The sequence below is a fragment of the Colletes latitarsis genome, chromosome 4 (genome assembly GCF_051014445.1).
Source record: "Colletes latitarsis isolate SP2378_abdomen chromosome 4, iyColLati1, whole genome shotgun sequence".
In the NCBI taxonomy this organism is placed as follows: domain Eukaryota; kingdom Metazoa; phylum Arthropoda; class Insecta; order Hymenoptera; family Colletidae; genus Colletes; species Colletes latitarsis.
The window spans coordinates 27,315,210-27,339,305 of NC_135137.1; the positions used below are offsets into that span (position 1 = coordinate 27,315,210).

A 24,096-nucleotide genomic window follows, 5' to 3' on the forward strand; every position below is an offset into this window, starting at 1 on the left:
CAAATGTAACTATACAGTGTTAAAAAGCATCCTTTTAACAACAAGTGTATGCTAAATTTATGGCGATATACATAGTTTAACAAATTGATAAATACCATTAAAGAAATCCCTATTGTTTTTTCTGTTTTTGTTTTTATCATGTTTACAACACGCGAATCACGAAAAGTTGCAGTGTATTTTGTACGAGAGTATTCATTAGACCTTATTTGAGATGAGAAAATAAGAATCGTTCGCTATTATTTGCTATTTCAATAATTATCAATAAATAAATAATATGTTATGATCGGTCCATTGTCCTACGTCCTAAGTGGCGATGAGATTATGGATGAAAACGTGGAAAATCCCAAAAAAAAAAGAAATGAGAATTTCGAGAAGAATAAAAAGAAAAAGAGATGGGCCTTTTGGTTGATATTTCAAAACCAAGGATGTGGGGCAACAAATAATGAGAATAGTGGAAGAAAATTTTTTGCAAATGCAACATTATTAGGGAAAATGACTGATAGAAATGAAAGTCTCTGATTGTGCAAGGTCTACTTAAGGTTGGTAATGCTTTGTAAAATCTTTTTTGCCCTTTGACTTTTTGTAGGCAACGAAAACACATTAGGTGCGCGGTTTTACCCTACTTTCCCCTACTGTTTACTAACTGTACTAACTAACAACTGTGAAAGATACAGGCAGCTTTATAACTGGTACTATACGCCTGTTTTTATCCATAAACTTATTTATGGAACACAAGTTATTAAAATCGTTCTTCTACCGATTAGACAGCTTTCAAAAGAAGCTCAAGGAACTAATAATAAAATGGTTCGGTATTACAGAAAGAATAACAAAAATGTTCAGAAAACCAACGAACGAAGATTTATTTCATCGATTAATTTTGAATTCGGATTTATATTTAAGTTCTTGTATATAGAGAAATCACAAAAGAAAGGAAATAGACAAAGAATTATTATAGTTAATTACCTTACCAACAGAAGATATATTATGTAGTGAAAGTGAATCCAAAACTGATGAAACATCAGGTATTGATTTATAAAGCTAAAATATAATATTTTATAATTATTTTATTTATTGTTTGGAGAGTTATATTTTATATTTTATTTGTCATTAATATTAATGTATTCATAAAGAGAACCACTAATTTCTAAAATCCAAATTCGACTTCTTACGTAAAAATGGTTATCAGACCAAATTCTACGACACGAAAAATCCCTAAAATCATTCCTTTCGTTATAAATAACGATTAAAAATATTATGAATTATGTTCGTGTTCTGACGGTTTTCGACCACTGCATCGCGAGTTAAATCACAGTGAAAAGGGTTAAGTGGAACACATAGTTTATTTATTTTCTTAATAAATTGGGTGAAAATCAGAAAATCTGCCTTTTTCTGGTCGGTGAAAGTATTCAAGTATCATAGTATTTCTACAATAATCCAATAAACTTTAAATAAATGCAGTTTAGAATTAATATACATAACAAGGGATGATATACATATATGCAGAGTGTTCAAACTTATACTGTGTATTACTGAGATTAAATAGATGAGAAAAGTTCGTATAAACTTATGTCCGAAAATGCTTTATTGAAAATATACAGGGTGTTCGGCCACCCCTAGGAAAAATTTTAATGAGAGATTCTGGAGGTCAAACTAAGACGAAAATCAAGAATACCAATTTGTTGATCGAGGCTTCGTTAAAAAGTTATTAACGTTTAAAGTTCTGCTTGTAAAACGGCAATCTGCGAATAGCGTACGCGTGATAGTGGTTCTCAGTCAGAAAACCTTAAGGCTGTCGATACATCAGTAAGTAGAGTTTCTCATGTTGAATGAAAACCACATCGCATGCACGCAGTTGTTCGCAGATTGCCGTTCTACAGGCGGAACTTTAAATGTTAATAACTTTTTAACGAAGTCTTAATCAATAAATTGGTATTCTTGATTTTCGTCTTATTTTGGTCTCCAGAATCTTCCATTAAAATTTTTCCCAGGGTTGGTCGAACACCTTATATAAGCATTCAAAGATTCACAGACAAAATTCGTCTTACAATTCGTTGTATAGAATTAGGAATGTATTCAAAATTCATTCATTTTTGTTCTCAATACGTACGGAATATTTTAAAGAGTTCGACAATTGTTAATTCGATAAATGGAAGTTCTTTTTCGTAACTGCCACAATAAATCATTAAAAGCTTACATCTTTTTAATAAAGCATTCTCGGACACAAGTTTCTAGGAACTTTTTCTATCTGTTTGAACTTAGTAACGTGTAGTATAGATTTGGTCCCAACCCTTTTGGAGAACCCTGTATAAATACACGATGCGGAATAAAGGACTTGACACTGTATTACAGGTTTACAGAAAATATCGTGCCTCCGTCGGGTGAGAGCAACGAAGCGTCAAGGAGTGTACAACGTCCTCGGTAAAATTTCTCGTACGTATCGTGTGTTTGGAACATAAACTCTCTCCCTTTGTGGTGGTGTCGCTCCAAGTCCGAACTCGCACCGAGAAGCTCGTGTCGGTAAAAACCGCGTGATAATGAATCATCCAACACGTGGAGGTGTTCACAGAAAAAACGTTAAGGTAGGATCGAGGGGTACGTGGAAACGTACCTTACAAGCAACTCCCGTAGAGTGGCTTCATCGTCCTCCTGTACCTCTTCCTGCGTCTCATTACTGAACGAGCCGCGGCTTGGGTGATGATGCTGATGACGCCTGCCGGTCGGCCTACTGGTGCTGCCGACTGGATACTGTCCGTGCAGCCCGTGGTGATGGTGGTGATAGTGACCTGTGTTCGTGGAGGCCGAGTGCAAGTAGCGGGCGACGGTGCTGGTTGCACGCCCCCTGGTCAGCTTGAGGCCGGTAGCAGGCGGTAGTACGGCGCCTGTACCGGACTCCACGTAGCTTCTGTGCGAAGCATACTGCTCCTCCTCCACCCTGATGATCTCCTGACGTCCGCTCGATGGCCGATCGGCCGATCTGCTGCGCGATCGCGCGCTAGTTCCGACACTTTTGCTGGTTTTACGTCCGTTGACGCTGCCGGTGTTGATCGCGTACTTGTCGCTACCTTTGCTCTGTCTCCACCAGCTGCTACCGCCGACCTGTGCACCGAAATCGAGTCTCCCGACCTCCTCCTCCTCCTCTTCCTCCTCCTCCTCCTCTTCTTCCTCCTCCTCGACGGCGGCACCAGCCGGCCCTGGCTCCGTATCCTGAGACCCCGAAAGGCCTGCGATTTCCTCGTAGAGGCACTCTGAATCCGGGTCCGTCGACACTGCCGCGCTCTGCCAGAACTGGTTTATTGGCTTGAAGCCGCGTGAATCGGCCATCGTTTGAGCTACGCCAGGACACAGAGACACAGACAATTTATGCAATCGACATCGTCTTCTTCGGCATCTTCCTCCGCCGATTAACTACAAATGTCATTCGACAAGTTTTGTTTTCGCTTCTGTTCCGATTCAACGTATTATACGGAGAAAGAAAGACGTCCTTGTGAGTAGGGTGAACTTTCAACGCCGAACCGAAATACAGTTGTACCCACATAAGTGACCGGATTTTTGCCCACTATTTCTTAGAAGCTAAGAGGCTTCGAACATTGAGCGTGTCGAGCGTAACTTGACGCTGGTCGTTATCGATACATTGTACTATATGGTTTCGGGTGCCAGCTATTGTATCTCACTCGCACTTATCCTCTTTCATTATCTCCGTTAAATTCTGAGAAGTAACCATGCCCACATAAATGACCGCGGCCGGTCTCGAGCTTGGTCACTTATGTGGGCACTACTGTAGTTGAAATCGCCTTTGTTACGTTTGTAATTAATAAGGAGGGTGGACCTTCGTTGCTCTTGGTCAACAATTTTTTTCTGAATTTTGATCGCGCGACCCCTCTAATTTGTTCCATTTTGTGGAACAAATCAGGTCGATTGAATGACAGAAAGACGCGCCACAACGGCTTTGTTTATGTAAAAAAATTTTCATTAAAAATGGGGAAATACCGATTTTATCACGTTATTTGATCAGGACAGGTCAATTTAGACTAAAATCTTGTATAATTGTGATGTATCGCAGCAGAAAATAGTTATTTATTAAAAATTAAAAGAATTTGTTTAAACAAGATGATTTCGTATGAAAATAATATAATCTCAGAGAACATAAAAATAAAATTTTTCAATAATTTTGTTTACGTTTAATTTAGTTGTTACGATGACTAATCCTCATTGACAATCGCTTATGTTATCTTAGATTTTGATTATTGAGTATAAAGTCAGGATTAGCTTGCATGTAAAGGAAAGGGGTACAAGACACTGGAAATAACTTTGCAAATGTTCATATTTATTACAAATTTTGAGTGTCTTTTTATCTATATTAGGGTAATGCTGTTTATATTCTGTTACAATTTGTAGGATATCCTCTTTTTCTTTTTTGACTTTCGTAATAGTTTGACAGCTCGTTCCGCTACATCGTTGATTACTTGTAAACTGTGAACAATTTGTCCCGATATAGTTATCATCTATTTCCTATAACGTGTCTTTACGTAAAAAATCTATATTTGAAATTGAGAACAAAATTTTAACGTTAGGGTAGAAATGAAATTATCAGTAGTAACATTTGTATAATGTTTTACGTCTTGTGAATGGATAATTAATTTCTTTAAATTTTGCTGGCACTCGTTTTCAAGGGGTCGAAACATTTTTTTTATCATTCCTCCAAAAATATTCGGGGCAAAAAAAAATAATTCTATATTATACGGTGACAAATACGATAAGTGATTGTAGAATTTTTTAAGTGTTGCATTACTTATTGCTTCATCTATGTGTTTGTATTGATATAAATTATTTAAAAATTCTGAATCTAATCGTGGTGCTATTGTTGGTACAGTGGTACGAATCCAAGCTAAAATGTATAAATTTATCAAAAAAATACAAATACTTTGAATTCCTAGTTTCTCTTCATTACTTAAGAGAAATTCATTTCGAAAAATATACAGGGTGTTCAGCCACTCCTGGGAAAAATTTTAATAGAGGATTCTAGAGGCCAAAGTAAGACGAAAATCAAGAATACCAATTTGTTGATGGAGGCTTCATTAAAAAGTTATTAACAATTAAATTAAAAAATTTCAAATCGTTCTGGAAAAATTATTTTCGATTGAAAGGGTCGATTATAATCATTTTTGATGAATAGATATACCCCCGAAATCCTACCCAGTTTCGAGAAAAAAATTCGAGAAGGTGTGAAACTTTTCGACAAAATTAAAAAATTTCAAATCATTCTAAAAAAATTATTTTTGATTGCAGGGACCAATTATAACCATTTTTGGTCAATAGACATACCCTCAAAATCCTAACCATTTTCGAGAAAAATATTCCTTACCGAAAATATAATTTCAGGCCAAAAATGCTTCCCGTAAATTTCATGCGAATCTTTAAAACACCATAACTTCTGAACGGATTGGACGATTTTAATGTTCAAAAAGCCAAACGCCGCGTATTTTAGTGTAGAATATGTAGCAATTATAAAAATATTCGAAAAGTTGTTCCTTGACCCCGTAATATTAAAAAAAACCCATAAAAATGCTCCAATTTTCAAACTGCCATAACTCTTACAATAGTGAATATATTTCAATGAAACTTTTTTCTGAAGTTGAGCCCATAGGTATCTACAAAAAAGTATTAAACAACTTTTCTGTAGGACGTCAAACGAAATTACTAAAAATCAAAAACGAATTTTTAAGAAAAATCGACAGGGGGTAGGTGCCTAAATTTTTCGATAAAATTAAAAAATTTCAAATCGTTCTAAAAAAAATATTTTTGGCTGTAGGGATCAATTACAATAATTTTTGGACAATACACATACCCCCGAAATTCTGCCCACTTTCTAGAAAAAATTTCAGTATGGGCAGAACTTTAAACATTAATAATTTTTTAACGAAACCTTAATCAACAAATTAGTATTCTTGATTTTCGTCTTATTTCGGCCTCTAAAATCTCCCATTCAAATTTTTCCCAGGGGTGGCCGAACACCTTGTATACTTTTAAGCAATATACAGGGTGTTCGGCCACTCCTGGGAAAAATTTTAATGGGAGATTCTAGAGGCCAAAATAAAACGAAAATCAAGAATACTAATTTGTTGATTAAGGTTTCGTTAAAAAATTATTAATGTTTAAAGTTCTGCCCATACTGAACTTTTTTCTAGAAAGTAGGTAGAATTTCAGAGGTAGGTCTATTCACCAAAAATTATTGTAATTGACCCCCGCAACGGAAAATAATTTCTCCAGAATGATTTGAACTTTTTCTTTTTCGCCGAAAAATTTAGACATCTACTCGAATTTTTTTCTCGAAAGTGCGTAGGATTTCGGAGGTATATCTATTGACCAAAAATGATTGTAATTGGCCCCTGCAAACAAAAATTATTTTTTTAGAACGATTTGAAATTTTTCAGTTTTGATCGGTATGACACTGGGATTGGGTCACGGAAGTCCATAAGGTGTAAGGTCTGCTCGTATATCTCGTCTATGGTGAGAACTATTATCGCTTGCACGCAGCTGTTTGCAAATTACCGTTCTACATGCGGAACTTTAAACGTTCATAACTTTTTAACGAAGCCTTAATCAACAAATTGCTATTCTTGATTTTCATCTTATTTTGGCCTCCAGAATCTCCCATTAAAATTTTTCCCAGAGATGGCCGAACACCCTGTATACTGCAATTGCATCTATTTTCGTTGCAAAAGTAATTTCCACATCCTGACCTCCTCTTTGCTAATAGTTTTTCAACTACCAACTTTGAAAGATGATTCCAGTCTCACGAATCTCCGCTGTTAATGAAACAAATATTTTCAACAACTTCACTTGTGTGCAAAGTTTTATAAAAATCAACGTGTAGTGGTTGAATGATGTTCCTTGTCATACCCGTTGCGAATGATCTCTCAGTCCCCGTATAATACAGGCGTTCGTACAACAACGCCGCCATTGGTGCAATTTTGTATTCGATAGTGAACGCCGATTTCCTCGTCCACGTTGTATCGTATCGTTGTGCAAACGAATTTTTTTTTCTGTGATATGCTGTTAACTGTGGAAACAAGCGCGCAAGCGACAATGTCATGCAGCCACCCAACGTACGACTAAAGATTACGTAACGACAGAGCGAGAGAAAACAGAGGAGGAATAAACGTCTCGCGTGAGCGGAAGAAGCAACGACGAACCACAGATTCACGTGCACGTTTTATCCTATTCCTCGGCCATTCGAGTTGACGTGCAGTCGGGCTACACAAGAACCCATAATGGTTCATTGCAAATTAATCAGAACGATTGTCATGTCAATTCACTGAAAGTCTGACAGCAGCCAGAACGGAGGCGCGTTGATTAATTCACGCAAAGTTGCTCGACGCTGCGCGCACGAAGCAACGTGATCAAACGGATCCATGCAACTTTCATGCGCACTGACAGCAACCGCTACCGTGCGGATAGTAGCTTCAGCGATATTAACACCGATTCAAACGTCTCCAAACGATATTGCGGCGAAACAGGACAATTTTCACTTGCCAGCGTCAATGTGAAAGACAGTGATACGAAATTCGTGGATATCAACGATTTCCTAATAGAGGTGCTACGACGTTCGAGTATGCCAGTAGTGCGGAACTCGAAAGATCCGAATAGTTCGAAAGAAATTAAGCAGTTCGAACATATTTCGAGTGACTTGTAATGGTTTTTGTAAATTGTACGTTTCGAGTGACTGAACTGAAGTTATACAGGGTGTTTGGTCATCCTTGGGAAAAATTTTAATGGGGGATTCTAGAGGCCAAAATAAGACGAAAATCAAAAGTACCAATTTGTTGATGGAGGCTTCGTCAAAAAGTTATTAACAATTAAATTCAAAAATTTCAAATCGTTTTGGGAAAATTATTTTTGGTTGCAAGGGACAATTACAATCATTTTTGGTCATTAGAATCCTACCCACTTTCGAGAAAAAAAATTCGAAAAGATGTGAAATTTTTCGACGGAAAAAAAAAATTTTAATAGTTTTGAAAAAATTATTTTCGATTGCGTGGGTCAATCACAATCCTTTTTTGTCATTACACATATCCCCGAAATCCTACGCATTTTCGAGAAAAAAATTCCTTACCGAAAATCTTATTTCAGGCCAGAATCGTTCCCCAAAATTTTATGCGTATCTTTAAAACACCATAACTCCTGAACGGATTGAACGATTTTAATGTTTAAAAAGGCAAACAACGCGTATTTTGGTGTAGAATATATAGAAATTCTAACAATAATGAAAAAGTTGTTCTCTGACCCCGTAAAATGAGAAAAACCACATAAAAATGGTCCAATATTCAAACAGCCAATACTCCCACAATATTGAATATATTTCAATGAAACTTTTTTCTGAAGTAGAGCTCATGGGTACCTACAAAAAAGTATTACACAACTTTTCTGTAGGGCGTCAAACAAAATTACTAAAAATGAAAAAGGAATTTTTAAGAAAAATCGACAGGGGGTAGGTGCCTTTATTTTTCGACGAAATTGAAAAGTTTCAAATCGTTCTAAAAAAATTATTTTTAGTTGCAGGGGTCAATTACAATAATTTTTGGACAATACACATACCCCCGAAATTCTGCCCACTTTCTAGAAAAAAGTTCAGTATGGGCAGAACTTTAAACGTTAATAACTTTTTTACGAAATCTCCATCAACAAATTAGTATTCTTGATTTTCAACTTATTTCGACCTCTAGAATCCCCCATTTTAATTTTTCCCAGGAGTGCCCGAACACCCTGTATATACATTCCCAAAAGTTTTTAAATTCTTCATACTTAAGATCATATCAAGGTCGTGGCATTAGAGGTCGTTGAATTTATTTTAACTTTAACTATTATCATATGATAATAAAAATATGCAATCTCGTTTAAAAAACATCGATGACCTTGAAATCTTACAAAATTTATCCTTGAGATAAAAATGACTTTCACCGCAATATGTGTCCCTTCGAATCAAATAAATTATGTTGAAGACATCGCCTTGTAACAGAGTTACTAACAATAAGTCACCATATATAATATAATAATATTTTGTGGTAAAATTAGGTATTAAAGGAAAAGAAATGTATATTTTACATACATTTATTATCATACTTAACGTGCAAGATTTGACTGAAATGGAGGAAGCCATTTCTAAAATGGAAGGTGGTGAAATAAGCCAAAAAAAGGAATAACGGTTTAAAAATCAAAGTTTTTAATTGCAATAATCTACCCTCAACTTGGTAAATTTTTATTGAAAAAAAAAGAACAATGATATAGTAAAAATAATATTTTTACCATTTACCTATATCTGAATTGGTTGCCGTTTTTTCCAACAGTTTGGTTTCTTTCGAAGCGTTCGGATCTTTCGAAATTTCGGATTATTCGAATCGAGTATAACATTTCAAACATTTGAAATCTCCACTTCCCAAACGTTTACCGGAAACAAAGCGGGTAGACACGCGAATTCGACGATGTACGCGAAATTGGGAGACAACGAGCAAGTTGCTGCAAGATTGTGCTGCAGTAATTAAGCGAGCTGCCTGCATGCGTCGCCTCGACTACTGGCGACAATTAAAGTACCACGGTAACGACCATTATTAATATCGTTCGTTGTCGTTAAGTACATTCGAGTTCGTCTCGTAGCTCCGCATCTAAAATAACAGGCTGCTCTTCCCGACTCTTTGAACAACGCGTAAATTGCACGCTGGAAGAATATTTTATTCAACGGTAACCTTAGCAGTCGCAGCTCGAGAATCATTCTGTATAATTCTGCGTACGCAAAACACGAGATTAACACTTTGCGGTCCCGTGTCGAGTTTGACTCAACACCGTATTCCGTTCCAGTTAGTCATGTCATGGCCAGAGCTGGCTAAAATGCTATTTAAATTATTAAATAGTAAACAAATGTTTTATTTTAGATAGTACATGTAGTTTTGAAAATAAAATATTTTATTTATCGAAGAAATTCTTCAAAATAGTACTTTATTTAGTAAAATATTTTATTCGTTTAATTTATTATCAGTAAATAAAATATTTTTATTTTAATAAATAAAAGTGTAAAGTATCTTTATTAAATATTATGTAGCTCATTACTTAATCTTTTAACGCTCATGCCTGTGACGTATACGGGCACAAAATGTCCATTTTGTTGCAAATGATCACCCAATATAACAAGCTTATGACTCCACGGTTAAACTAATTATATTTGGAGGCAAAAATGAATCAATACTACTCAAATTATTTCGAGAATAGTTCAAAGTATTTTCCAATACTAACAATATTTTAAATGATAAATTTTGAAACGAACATAACGTTCAGCTTTAGGAACGAAGCGATTATGTATTTAATCGTTGAAAAAGATGCAGTAACCTATATTTTGGAATTTATTTTCCATATTATAGGAAGATTAGATTTATTAATAGATTTAAATGCTTTGGGATATTCAGGATGATGAATTAAAAAAGATAATTTGCTTTTCGTTATCTTTTGCAGCATTGTCATCGAGCATATTAAATCCAGGAAATTATTTTTCATCTCTTGCAATAAAGGTCATTTTGGGTATAGATTTCCAAAATGACTTTCATTAATTACTTTCTTCAATTATTATTGAAAAGAATTCGCCGATTCGCGATCTGCATTTGCTATTTCTCCAGTAACTGTGTTGTTGTGCCAATTATATATAACGTTGCTTAAATTAATTAAACAATCCACGACTTGGAACAAAAGTTTCATTTTTTGTTTCGTCTTCAGTTTCACTCTTCAATTTATCAAAGCTTAGTACAGTCTCATTATTTATTGTGTTTTAATCAAGTGGACATTTTTTAACTTTTCATTAATTAACACACCATATTTTTAATAAAGTTTCTATTTAATTAATAAGCTGTTTAAACGTAGCGATCAACCATTCATTATCATGACTAAAATCTTATCTTTATCTTTAATAACAATTCTGATAGTTATTGATGTAAGATTTACTTTTTTGCTAATTTCAAGAAGCTTTATGATATTTAATTTTGTTTCACAATCAATAACGTTTCTTTTTTCATTACAATTAGAGGATGAAGAAATCTGACGTCTTAGTACCATATTGAATGGTTATTCCCATATAACAAGAATTGCAGTATATGTATATTAACTTGTCACGCAAAAAGAAACTATGCAATCAGGATAATTACTTACATAGAGGCTTTCTCATCGATTTCCATGATTCGATATATTTTGCATGTTCGTGTGTGTTTTGACATAATAAAATAAGTGCCATTTGTGTTTAGTTTTCAAGATATTATTCTTACAAATCGTGGAATCTATGATGTCTACAGAAAAAAGGCATAAAGAAGACAATAATAGATAATTACAATTTATTCGCTTAAACTTTTCTCCGAGTTTTCTGTTCCGCCTACGTATCTTATGTGAATAAATTTTAATCACCTGTTATTTTCTTATTTTTGCTTTCCTTTTCATTGAAGTGTCTCTGAAAGTAAATAACTTGTAAGCATCATTTCTAATAAACTTGTAATAACAATATCTTAAAAACGACACTCATTTTGTATGTTTGGGCACTCACATACTCCCTGTAACATACAGGGTGATCCACGCAACTTGTGCACCTCTGTAATTTCAAAAAATAAATGTTGTACGAACAAATTTTGTACATAAAAGTTACATGGTTTAAAGGGGTATATTATGTAGTGAATTTATTTTTTTATTTTTATTATTATTTTTTATTAAATATAATACTATATTTTTTATATTAAAATATGGAAGAATATTTAATTCTGAGTAAAAAAGTGTTGATCTGTATTAGCCTTAAACCTAATAGCTAACGAGTAATTCCACTACATTTCTTAACAATTTTCTTCACGTAATATCCAATTGGACAGTCAACCTTATTATAAATTTTTGTAGAACAGTGAAAATTATCAAGAAATAAAGTGAAATTAATCATTAGTTATTATTACTCATTATTATAATATTATTACTCATTTGATATTACGTGAAGAAAATTGTCAAGAAATGTAGTGAAATTACTCGTTAGCTATTAGGTTTAGGGCTAATAAAGGTCAATACTTTTTTACTCAGAAGTTGATATTTTTCCATATTTTGATATAAAAAGTACAGTATTCTATTTAAAAAAACAAAGTTGACCTTCAAATCTCCGAAATGCCTCCAACCATAAAAAAATAAATGCACTATATGTATAATGTACCCTTTAAACCATGCAACTTTTATATACAAAATTTTTTCGTGCAACGCATATTTTGGAAGTTATAGAGGTTCACATGTTGCGTGGGGCCACTCTATACATATATTAAAATCAGCGAAATCGATGAGAAATCTGCTCGAGTAAATAATTTTCCTAATCAGAATTATCTCGTAAGCTTTTTATCTTATTTTTTATTTTAGATTTCTTATTTTAGAACTATAATAAAGCTTTTAACAAAAGAGTCAATTAGTAAAAATTGTAAAGAGTCAAAAAATTGCAAAATTACCCAGGATACTTCATAACACCTGGCTCTACTACAGTGACGAAGAGGGAGTATAAAAGCAATGAAAAAGGTTCACATAAACATGTGCTCTATTCAACCTTGTTCCGAATTTATAGTTTGTTTTGTGCTCTGGTAATATTTAATCACAACTAGTACAACTTCTTCTATTAAAATGTTTGTATACAACGCTCGATAACTCCTTGCTATATGTCGGCCTTGTTAAATATTCCGTTCTACGAGCGAGTTTAGTTCTTCATTCTCTTGAAAATTTAATAAATGAGTATTTGACAAATCATTAATTTCTTGTGTGTTAAAGAAACAATGAATACGTATTCGAATCGACGCATGACAAATATGGAATTGATGTATGGATCTAGTGAATGCAATTTAACTTAAGCATGACGTCTGTATGCGAACCGTCTGCCAAAGAGCAAATCAGATATAGAAATCAGTTTATTCAAAAAAAACAAGTGTCAGACGTCGATACATCAATTAGTTGTTAATCTTAAAAAGAGAATCCTGAATCACATTGGAAAAAATGATGGCATCGGTACTTGAAATACAGGGTGAGTCACCTAAAACAGGCCCTGTGCTATGAGCGACCCATTTTGACTTCCATTCCATAAGGATGTTTTCTTTTGGGTCTTTTCAATTTGATTAGAGTCTATATTATTCCAGCAACTTAAATAGGTAGTGATTGTTGCTTCTCATTTCGACATTTTGGTGTTCCAAAGGCTTGATCGGCCTACACCATAATTCAAAGATCACCAGCACTACCTCAAAATTATCAGCCCTCACGACGCTCTATGTATCACCGAAGAAGGTTACACGAATGACCCAATCTTGACTCCGAGTGCTATTCCAATTAAGGTCATTTTCCCTTGGGTCTCTTCCATCTGGTTGAGTCTACAATTTATCAGCAATTCAACCAGGGAACTCGACCCGGAAGAATGCATAGACACTTAACAAAAATGATTTTTGTGTTTGATTGTTTTAGGTGTCTCATCGTCGATCAAATCACTAACAATAATTCAATTGCGAATGTACGAATAATTGGCGATAATCTAATCAAACGCGTCTTTCTAGATTGAAAACTAATAGGTCGAGCATATGTTAATTTCTTGAACAGTCGATTGAATGAACTATCGGATGAAGGACCACTTGATGTTCTACATCGCATGTATATACTATAATGCACCACTACATTTTAGTCGAAATACATTGTGCAAAGTCTATCAGCTGGCTGTTCACTTCCTGGATTTAAAATCATCCATTTATTTCTGGAACCACTTAAAATTATTTATTCAGCACTCCTTGCTACTTCTTCAACCTATAAAATTTATACAATGAGGATTCCAACGATTCTGATAAACATCTGGAATTATTTAAAAATTGAGAAACTCTATGACACAACAACCGCAGTCTTGCATTTTACACCACAATTCATTATTGCTGTAATACTCAGAAAAATGTTTAATTTACAATACGACATAGCCAGCGATCAAGAACACACATAGAAGCATATAGAAAAATATTTAACTCAAAATTTGTTAAAATTGATATTCCCCCTTTTTCTTGTGGCCCCTTCATTTGTAATAAAAATATATGTGTAAATAAAAATTGATTATCGGTATTGTATGTACAAAAATTTTCATCTTGATTTTTTACAGAGGAAACCAAAGTAAATAATACCATTTTCGAAAATATGTGAGGATTTTCAACGTGAATTATTGAGTCAGTAACGATTCGAACTAATTTATTTTCTTTAATTTTAAGGGCGTTTATCGGTGACAAAATAACTCGGAAACAAGGTTAAATAGAGCTCACGTTTCCATGAACTTTTTTCATTATTTTTATATGCCCTATAGATTATTAATGTATTTAGATACTAAAATATTAAAATATTATCAAGAATCGTTATTACACGCGGAAGTAACTAATTACGCTAAAACGAAATGATAATAACTCGGACCGCAAAGAGTTGAGAGAGAAAATGCATATCCAAAAATTGTACATCGAACGTTGAAACATTAAACATAACGTGCGATACGAATTCTAGGAGCGTCGTTATCCAAGATCCTCGCGGGTTTTTACATTACGGTAATTACAGAATTATTAAGCCATCTCGTTTCGATACGTTAACGCTATATAATCTCTCGTTATCTCGAGAAAATCATACGCAGACGTATCCGGTTATTATGAAACAATTCACAGGCCATTGAATACATTGCCGGTTTAATTGGCGACCGATCAACAAATATTTAACTCACCTTAGAGGATACGCAAGCCATCGTGCTTGACGATGATATTATCACGCCACGACGTTTCTCGTGCCTTGGTTCGAGCCGCGAGATCGTTCGCCAGCCAGGATTCCTGCAATTTGGCAGAGAAAATCGCCGTTTCTAACAGGTCGACTCTATCGACCACGTGATAAAGGATAGAGAAGGTACAACGTGATCAAGCACGGACGTAAACGAAGGAATCAATAGGATTTCCAACGCGATGTCATCACTGATGTATCACGAGGTTCAAGTAGCCACGTACGTCCTCCTGATGAGCCCTCCTATCCGCTCGGTACAAGACGATGTACACTAAAAACCTGTAATGTAAAGAAAAATACGTTACGCTAACAGCGTAAAGTTTCTACAATCGCGTGGCTTAAAATATTTTATCTTATATTTTCTATTTCGTAACGGTTCGTACGTGAATTCGTATTAGAAATTGTGGCACGATTACGATTTCCGTGACCCCTACTTTGAAGGTTAAATTTGTGTTCTTGGGGTCATTTTAAGAAAAAAATTGTATATATTATAAGTATATTATAAGTAAATCGATCTGGTTTAGCCGGTAAATTGGTTTTTTTGTTTATTATAAATCTGCAAATATGACAAAATATCAGGAGACCTTTTTTGTAGGAAATTGAATTTCTTATAAAAAACATTAAAATGATGTTTTGCGAAATAATAATAAATTATTTAAACAACATTATTATTTCACGAAAGCGTTACTGCTAACCCAGCAGTAATATACTAACCCAGACCTAACCCAATACCTCAATAATATTCATTACTAATTGAGTTTTAATACAGAGACATTTCTCAAGTCTCGTATAAGTAGTTGTGAATGAAGCTTCTACATTCCCTTGACCATCATTGGGGGGGAGTCTGCAACTTCACCGAAATATAAATATACTCGGAAACTGCGCAGTTAATAAAAAAATGTCATAGGGCATAAATTGTTAGAAATTTAATTTTCTACAAAAAAGGTCTCGTGATATTTTGCCATATTTCGCATAGTTACCGAGATATTTGCAGATTTATAAAAAACAAAAATCTACTTTTCCGGCTAAACCACGCCCATTCGATACCTGTGACAAATATATTCTTTTCTTAGAATGACCCCTAGAACACAAATTTAACCTTCAAAGTTGGGGCCACGGGAATCGTAATCTCCCCGAAATTGTAACTTGATCTTTGAGACATCTATTAGAAAATACCAGATCATTTATCTGGAAAGCTTGGAACCAGAGGGGATGCGAATTTTTAAATTCTTAATACAAAGTGTATCTAGTAACTGGATTGAAGTTAGAAAAAAATTTATTGTAAAAAAAATTAGTAAGTACCGTATAAAAGACAGTGCAGTTGCGATTTATAACAATTAGTACAAAATTGTTCTCTATCATTAACTTCGCTTAAAATAGAAGTATAGTTCATCCCAGTTGCCAGATATGCTCTGTATATTTGGGTACATGTTATCTGTGGCGGATTTAAACGAGCTCAAAAAGAGACGGAGGAGGAAGTTAACAGAAAATCGTAACAAAATTCGAGATTTCAAAAACCTCATCCGTAGAAATGATAAATAGTGTCTAATTGCTTGTTCAACATTCACTAACAAATAAATTTAATTTAAATTTCGATAATAACTCCCCTCCCCCCCTCCTGTATTCACCACTATATCTTATGTCATATATTTTTCATTGTGCATTTACAGTTTGTCTAAAATTGCGTAGAAAAAGATTATCTGTTAACAAAACATAACTAAAAACCTTATCGAAATTCCAAGTTCGAAAGCATTAATTGCTACGATGAAATATCAAACTACGTAACATTGCGTCACCAATCAATGGATAACGTAAACTCCCCGTTCTATCAAAATCCCTCAACAAACATAGAACAAAACCAATGTCGAGTGTTTGCAATTGCATCATTTTTGTTTAATACGGAGTAATAGACGCTCGCGTCCCCGGATTATTTGGGAAACTATCTTCCGATAGCGTTGCGCAATGCGTTTACGCGGCCATATTTTAACGAAAGAACGCGGGGAAAAAGGAACTATCGCGATCGTCGTTCGAAGAATAGTTGAGAGAGTTATTTCAGAAGCAAAAACGTTAATTGCAAAACGAGAAAAGATGTATCGGTTGTCATGATCCGTGGTATGCAAGTGCAAAGAATGCGCGCATTGAACATTGCCTGAACACTGCGAAAATAAAGCTCTCCCGTTGAAGAATCGTGAATGCGTATCGGCACAAAGACGCCGGTAAACACGGTCGAGTGACGTGTAATTACAGCCCGCAGCGCAGGTGTAATTTCCAATACGACCTTGCTTAGCGACTACGGCCGTTCAAGTCAGAATTCCCACAGCAGATTGTCCTAGAACAGTTTTCTTGTAAAGTAGGTGGCGCTTTAGAATCCAAGATGGTCAACAAAGAAAATACTTAAGAGGACATTCTAAGCATTTTTGAGCAATCGATTTCTCTGTGTTGCATTTTCTTATAAGCATGATATTTTAAAAATTCTTATTTAATCAAAATTCTTAAAAATAATGCAACTTCAAACGTTTTATCGCGCAGTCTACGAGTATTTGACAGAGTTGTTGAAAGTCGAAGAATATGGTAAACACATAAGTGTTACTAAAAATCAATGTGGGAAGACTATAAAAAAATGGATAAATCAATGTTTCAAAGCGCAAATTATAATAATATTTAACAAAAAATTTAATATGATTTTTATTTTGTTCATAGAACGTATTTCGACTTTTTTATTTAAGTCATCCTCATAAAAATAAAATTGATTGATCTACGAGGCATATAATTTTATCTAACATAAGAAAGTGTTACACAGTTTTACAAAAGAAAAAACAAAATAAATCAATCCAGATCTTCTTTAACATTTTATCTATTATTTGCTAAATACTATTATTGTTTTAAATAAATAGTTACAAGAATCTATTTTCTGTTACATTTTCATCGACTGCCGAACTATTTTTGTTTTATCTATTCTTCTCCAAATTTGGAGCGTCCAGAAGTAAACTGATATTTTAATATTGATTTCATCTTGTCAATCAATATTAAAATATCAGTGTTCTTCTGGATACTCAATATTTGAGACAGAATAGATAAAACGAAAATAGTACGCTAGTTAAAACGTAGTTTTCAAGTATTTAATTTGATTAGATGCTTTCTTTAAATAACTTTTTATATTCAACAAGTAAAAAAGTTTAATCGCTCAAGACTAATAAAAGTAACTTATTTTATCAATCTCTTAAAATTCCAGTGATTACGATCGTTGCACAAAATTGGTAATAATTTGTAATGTTCACATTGCTTGTGCATTTATAAGCATAAAAATAAATTATAGTAGGGACTGCAATTGTAGCGTCATTGTACGCAGAAGCTTCTGCTAGCTACTCAATAAATCAAACAATAAATCTGTCACGTTAATCACAAGAACATTATAAGACTGTGAAAAGAGGAAACTCCGTGTGATATTGCGTAATTGGCTTTAAATACGTATATTATCTGCGTATTTATTATAAGACGATTCCTTCGCATAAAAATAGTTCATAAAACGCGATATTTACAGAAGAGCGAACGAATAAGTGATAAATAAACGAACAACAACGCATTCCATGCTAATCACGGGCTGATACTGCAAGGAGCTATAAATAATGTTCCTGTGTGATGTCCTCGATGTGAGACAAATACATTTTTGCGCTTGTAAATTACATAATTGTAAAAATTTTATTCACAAATATCGAATAAAAATATTAGATTCATTCGTAAATTATAATCTGTTAAGAGGTTTTTTAAATCGATATCCAAGCGAGTAAAAAGCTTGTTTACGAATGCATATCGAATTTTTATTTTTTATTCGCAAATAAAATTTGTCTAACTCTGCGTGATAATAAATTAGTCATTACTTCAGTCGATCAAAATCCTGAACAATAGTAAAATAACGCGTTTTCAAAATTCTGATCGCTAAATATTAATTTAAGGTGGTCACTTTAACGCGTTGACAGTTTTTGACATCTAGAGATATCCGCGACAATTATTCACATTATAATGTGAAAAATAGAAATATTTAATACTTAAATGGTGTATCTATCATTTTATAGCATTATCAATAACAATATCGTCATTTACAATATTACAAATATTATGTATCTTCAATTGCAAACGATTTTGCAACACGTAAATTTAAAGTGTCGATCACCAGTGATCAACATAACAGGCAAAACCTACCATAACATTTTAATGCAAATATCCGTTTTTATGAATGGATATCAGATATTATACAAAACAAGTAAATTGATTTATCTTCAGACAAATTAAATTAAAGACAAATATATAACATAACTAATGGACATTTAAAGGACATTTGCATTTCTTTTCTTTCAATTAGTTTATGGAAATATGACTAAGAAATTTAAATTTAATTAAATTAAATTAAATTAAATTTTCAATTATTTGTTTTTGCGAAAAACTAATTCTATCGATAGATGGTGTGCCATTCTACGATCCAATACAGAAGATTCAGTGACCCACTTTTGAGTAAAAAAAAGGGTACAAAAAAGGCTTCAACTACAGAGTTCCATTTTTCCAGGAGCCTTTGCTTCGCATGTCCAAGTTTATTATGCAACCACAATTAATAACATAAATAAAGTGATATAAATATAAATATAGAAACACGTCTTCTAAATATTTTGTGGACAAATAAAAGTACTGACACATGATACAAAGTATAATATATCGTCGTTCCTTCAAAAAATGTCCAATTATCATATTGAGATACAGATAAGGGAATTCCTCTTAGTTATCTTTTATATTATTCGATCATATAAACAATCAACTAAGCCGACGGTTCACAATCTAAATTCCGAAGAAACACGGAGTTCCAGCCAACGTTTTTAAGAGTTCAACGACCTTTTTATAAAAGTATATATTTTTGTTGTTATATTATCTTGCAATACTTTTATTAAAATTGTTATTATTCAACAATTTTGGTAATCATATTTTAAATTAATAAAAACAAAAATTTATTGATATCTTCCATTTGCAGTAGAATAAAGCCTAATCACTTTTTTTTAACATATTTTGTAATTTTCTTTTGAAAGATTCATAAAAATAAACGTATTCTTCAATTCATTTGATCGGAAAGTACTCTTAAAACTACGCGTATACTTGACTGTTCTTTTCTATTTGTATCAACAATCAGAATTATAGTCTTATGAGCTGACGTGATAACGTACTTATTGTTAGGATCATAGAACTTTATCGTAGCATCTTTTATATGACATGATGAGGTCTCCTCCAATGTAAAGACCTTCTACGTGCACTTAACTATTGTAGTTTCTCGCTATAATAGCCTTTATCAATGTTTAATTAATAGCATTTATGCTAATAGTAATACTTAATTAATTAATAATATAGATCGTTATAGTACAAAGTTGTAGAAAGAGGCACGAATACTTTTATATATTTTTGCTTTTCATTCTGTTTTAATACATAAATAGTTATAAATTATGTATTTAAATTATTTTACACCGTTTTGAATTCAAGGTTTTACCACCTTACCTTGCTATCAAAGTAAGTTAGCTTGTATTATTTTACTTTCTTAGAAGGTATTTAATAATTCTACGATTACAAGACATAAAAAATTCGTAGTTCTAAATTTTTACCTAAGTTGTATTAATCGTCTTTCCGTTGAAATATGTGAACAAAGATTACAAAAATAGAAGCAAAAATAAGACTAATTTTTAAGACTTTTAAACCAATCGAGACTTTTAAGATGTTTCGAAATTTTAAAAGTTCAAAATTCTGGACATTCAAAGGTTTTAGGCTGCAAATCATGTTCCAATTGATTCGAATATTCACAGTCCTGAAAAACTTTGAATCGCTTCATTAGATATGAGCATATGTAAATACTATATAGGCTCAGATTTTTGTTTATAAACATTCCAAATATCATAAATTGCTTTATATCAATCCTACTATCTCATGAACAATCAACATTTATCAGGTTGAATTGGTAGTGATGAAATAATAACTTGACCAACTCACTCTTGTGACTCAACTCCGTTAAATTTTTGTTTATAGTGTCTCATTAAATGAATTACGTATTTTGAAGAAATTACAAGCGCCGTGCAATTAAAAGAAACAATTAGTTTAGCGTTTGATAAATTAAGACACCAGAATACACTAGAAAACATTCATAAAAATTGAATTACACGAATAGAATTGTGTATTTGGCAAAATGAACAACATTTTCAACAATTTTAGAAATATCAAAATTTATCGTGCGCGAATATCCTATTTTATCACGTGTTCTTGATTAAAAACATGAGGAGACATATCGATCGATTTTAAAATTAAAAACCCTCACCAGAATGATTAATTGGGCAGAATCATTGTCGTAATGCAAAGTCCACAATTTCCAATAGAATTTGTTTGACTCACTTGCAAAGCCTGCCCAGAATTTCAAGGTAAAATTGTCGATTGACAATTTCATTAGAGAGAAATTTTTTATGGACGTTCCCTTTTCGAGAAACGAGCACATTAACTTGTTTTTCACTGTTAATTTCGATATTCTTGCTTTCTTTGTTTTTTTTTGATCGCTGACTTTGAAGTGTTGTGTTTATATTTCGAGTTTATGGTATTATTTCCATAAATCTTGAACAACTTTTCATTATATCTAACGCCACTTTTCACAAAAATTTGGGTAAATTCCTTTGCTTTAAATTACGTTTCATTTTTCGCGTAACATGGTATTCAGACATGCCTTTACGCAAATCAGTTTGCATAATGACTAAAACGATCAGCAATGTTTACCTTTTGCATGTAGCTAGAGAATTAAAGAAAAGGGTTAAGCTAGACAACAACAAATGGACGTAACTTTTACGTTGTTCATACTAAAAAAGCAAATAAGATTACTACAGCTCGATTTTGAGTCATGCAAACATGACGGGTCATATCTCAAATTTGGTGACATAAAAAAAACTGCAAAATGTTAGTAAAAATTAAATGGTACGGTGATATCTATTTTCCTGCAACCATTTTTAGTAAGTGCACCGTGGTTCCCAAATAATACAAGTGAACTTTTTTTTGTAGTGGAACTCTATACTTTTTTTACTTCAATCAATTTTTTGGAACAATCTACGTGAAAATATTGATGTACGTTTACAAAATTAAAGCAATGTTTAAAAAGTCAATACTTCGTGATATTTCTCACATTTTTGATAAATCGAACTTTAACTTGCCGTGACGATTTATCAAAATGTAAAATACCTTATGAAATATTCATTTTTTAAACACTGTAAAAAAAAATATACAATTCAATTTAAAAAAAAACAGTGCATTTGCATTTTTCGAGGTGCATTGTTGTACTTGCAAAAAAATGGTGAAATCATGGGAGGATAGACATTTCCATACCATTCAACTTTTGAGTGACTCACTCTGAACATAACACTGAATATAAAAAGGAATTTTTGTTTATAAATTAGAATGTAACAATCAATTAGTTTTTGGAAAAAGTTACTTACAAATGCTTATTTTGGACTCATACATTTAATGGAAAAATATAATTTCTGCTTGTGCCATCCTTCATTTATATGCAAATAACTTTTATAAAAATTAATGTATGAAAGGGACTCAAAATAGAGTCGAAACGTTTAGTCTTCCTATCTATGAAAATGTATGTTTATATAGACCAGATTACTAAGTTTTTTATTTATAAAGCATAAGTCAGAGAACATAAAAATGTAATAAATATGGCTAAAAAACTGAAAATTAAATTCATCTGAATGAATTCTTATGATAAAGAAATCAGTTTAAAAATAGTATCAAAAATACTGAGAGATATCTATGTCACGAAAGGAAGTAAAAATAAGATAAATCGAAAGAAAAGAAAAGGAATTGTACAAGAATTTGTAACAAAATATTTATAGAAAAAGTTCGGTTTTCTGATGAATACAAATGTCTGTTTTAATCGAATAGAGTTCTATAATAAAATGATGTTATGAAAAAATATCCTTATAAAAGTTAATTGGTATGACATAGTGAAGGAGATTTGAAAATAAAGTTAATTTTTTTAAATGGAATGCTATTTCTTTTATTTATAAAATATTATTTGCTCAGACAAATTGGAAGACCTATCACACTAAATCATTTCGTTATACCTAAGAACGAATAATTTAAAATCGAAAACATTACTAGACTTATCAACTCTACAACTATTTACTAATTTTTACTCGGTAGTTTTAGTTGCAAGGTCAAGTTGGTTTATGTAATATCTCGCTTATATTTGCTTTCTCAACAAAAACATTTATAATATATATTACTTGAAATTAAATTTAAAAAACTTTTCTCGTATAAAATATTACAATACGAAAACATGCAATTAATCGTAAGGGAGAAACTTGAAACGATTTTAGTGTGTGCAATGTCGCCATGTAACTAGCGTAAAATATAAATTCACTCCTCCGTAATTCAATTTTTTGTTTGAAGTTATAAGCATTTTTACCGTGACAATTATATTCTACCGTTCGAAGACAACAAACGTATGGTACAAACGAGTCTAAACGAAAGGTCACTGAAATCTTTAATCTTCACTTTCACCGGTTGATTACCGTATAAAAGTCCACAACCTTTCGAATGGCAACAATGTAATCTCGCGATACGCCGCTCTCGAATGTTCTTTCGATGGGAACTTACAATTTCTAACCGGTTGTCTACAATCGAATCGATATCCAGGTTCCAGCTGGTATGGCAATAGGACGTTCACAATCATTCACGAACTTGCGATAGAGAAACACTAGATACCGGTATTTGCGGCCGTTAAGAAAGAAAACATACGACACCGCGTCTCAAAGAATTGCGCGCAACTAATGACTCCGTTGTATGTTCCGCGTTGAAGATTAAACGAAATTCAGAGACTTTCTCCCCTCCTTCGTTCGTTACACCGCGACCGATTGCTTTCATTCGCTGTCCTCGTTTCGTCAGTGTTAACCGACCGCGTCTGTCGTTCGCCAGCGCAGTACGTGTCTGCTCACTGTCCGGTTTTTCAACGAGTCTTTCTTGCTGGGTTCCCTTCTTGCTGTCTTCTTCTCCGCCGTACCTTGGCAGTCTGCATCCACTGAATGATTAAACGCGCGGCTGGTAACCACGAAACGCGCGCAAGAGAGAAGAATTTCCCTATCGTGTCTTTCTGTGCTTTACATAGCTCCTATCAGGAGCGCCCTTGACACAGCCAGGGCCCGTGGCAAATTTCTTGTCGCCCCCCTCCTCCACGTTACGTGGGTCGTATACACCCCACTCTGGACTTTCCGT

At 33.3% G+C, this 24,096-nt stretch overlaps 1 protein-coding gene across 18 annotated transcripts in view; it reads right to left on the bottom strand.

Moving 5' to 3' along the window:
- Glut1 (Glucose transporter 1) overlaps positions 1–24,096 on the bottom strand; it is an 86,122-nt gene that overhangs the window by 36,068 nt on the left and 25,958 nt on the right. For 16 of the 18 annotated variants that reach the window (XM_076763853.1, XM_076763836.1, XM_076763840.1 and 13 more), the window contains exons 2-3: positions 14,765–15,093; positions 2,609–3,329 (exon numbers count right to left, since the gene is read on the bottom strand). In XM_076763853.1, the coding sequence (XP_076619968.1) occupies positions 2,609–3,321 (713 nt within the window). In that variant the 5' untranslated portion in view covers positions 3,322–3,329; positions 14,765–15,093. Of the gene's footprint in view, positions 1–2,608; positions 3,330–14,764; positions 15,094–23,481; positions 23,627–24,096 lie in introns of those variants that run through there. The other 2 variants (XM_076763838.1, XM_076763856.1) reach the window with 2 other exon arrangements.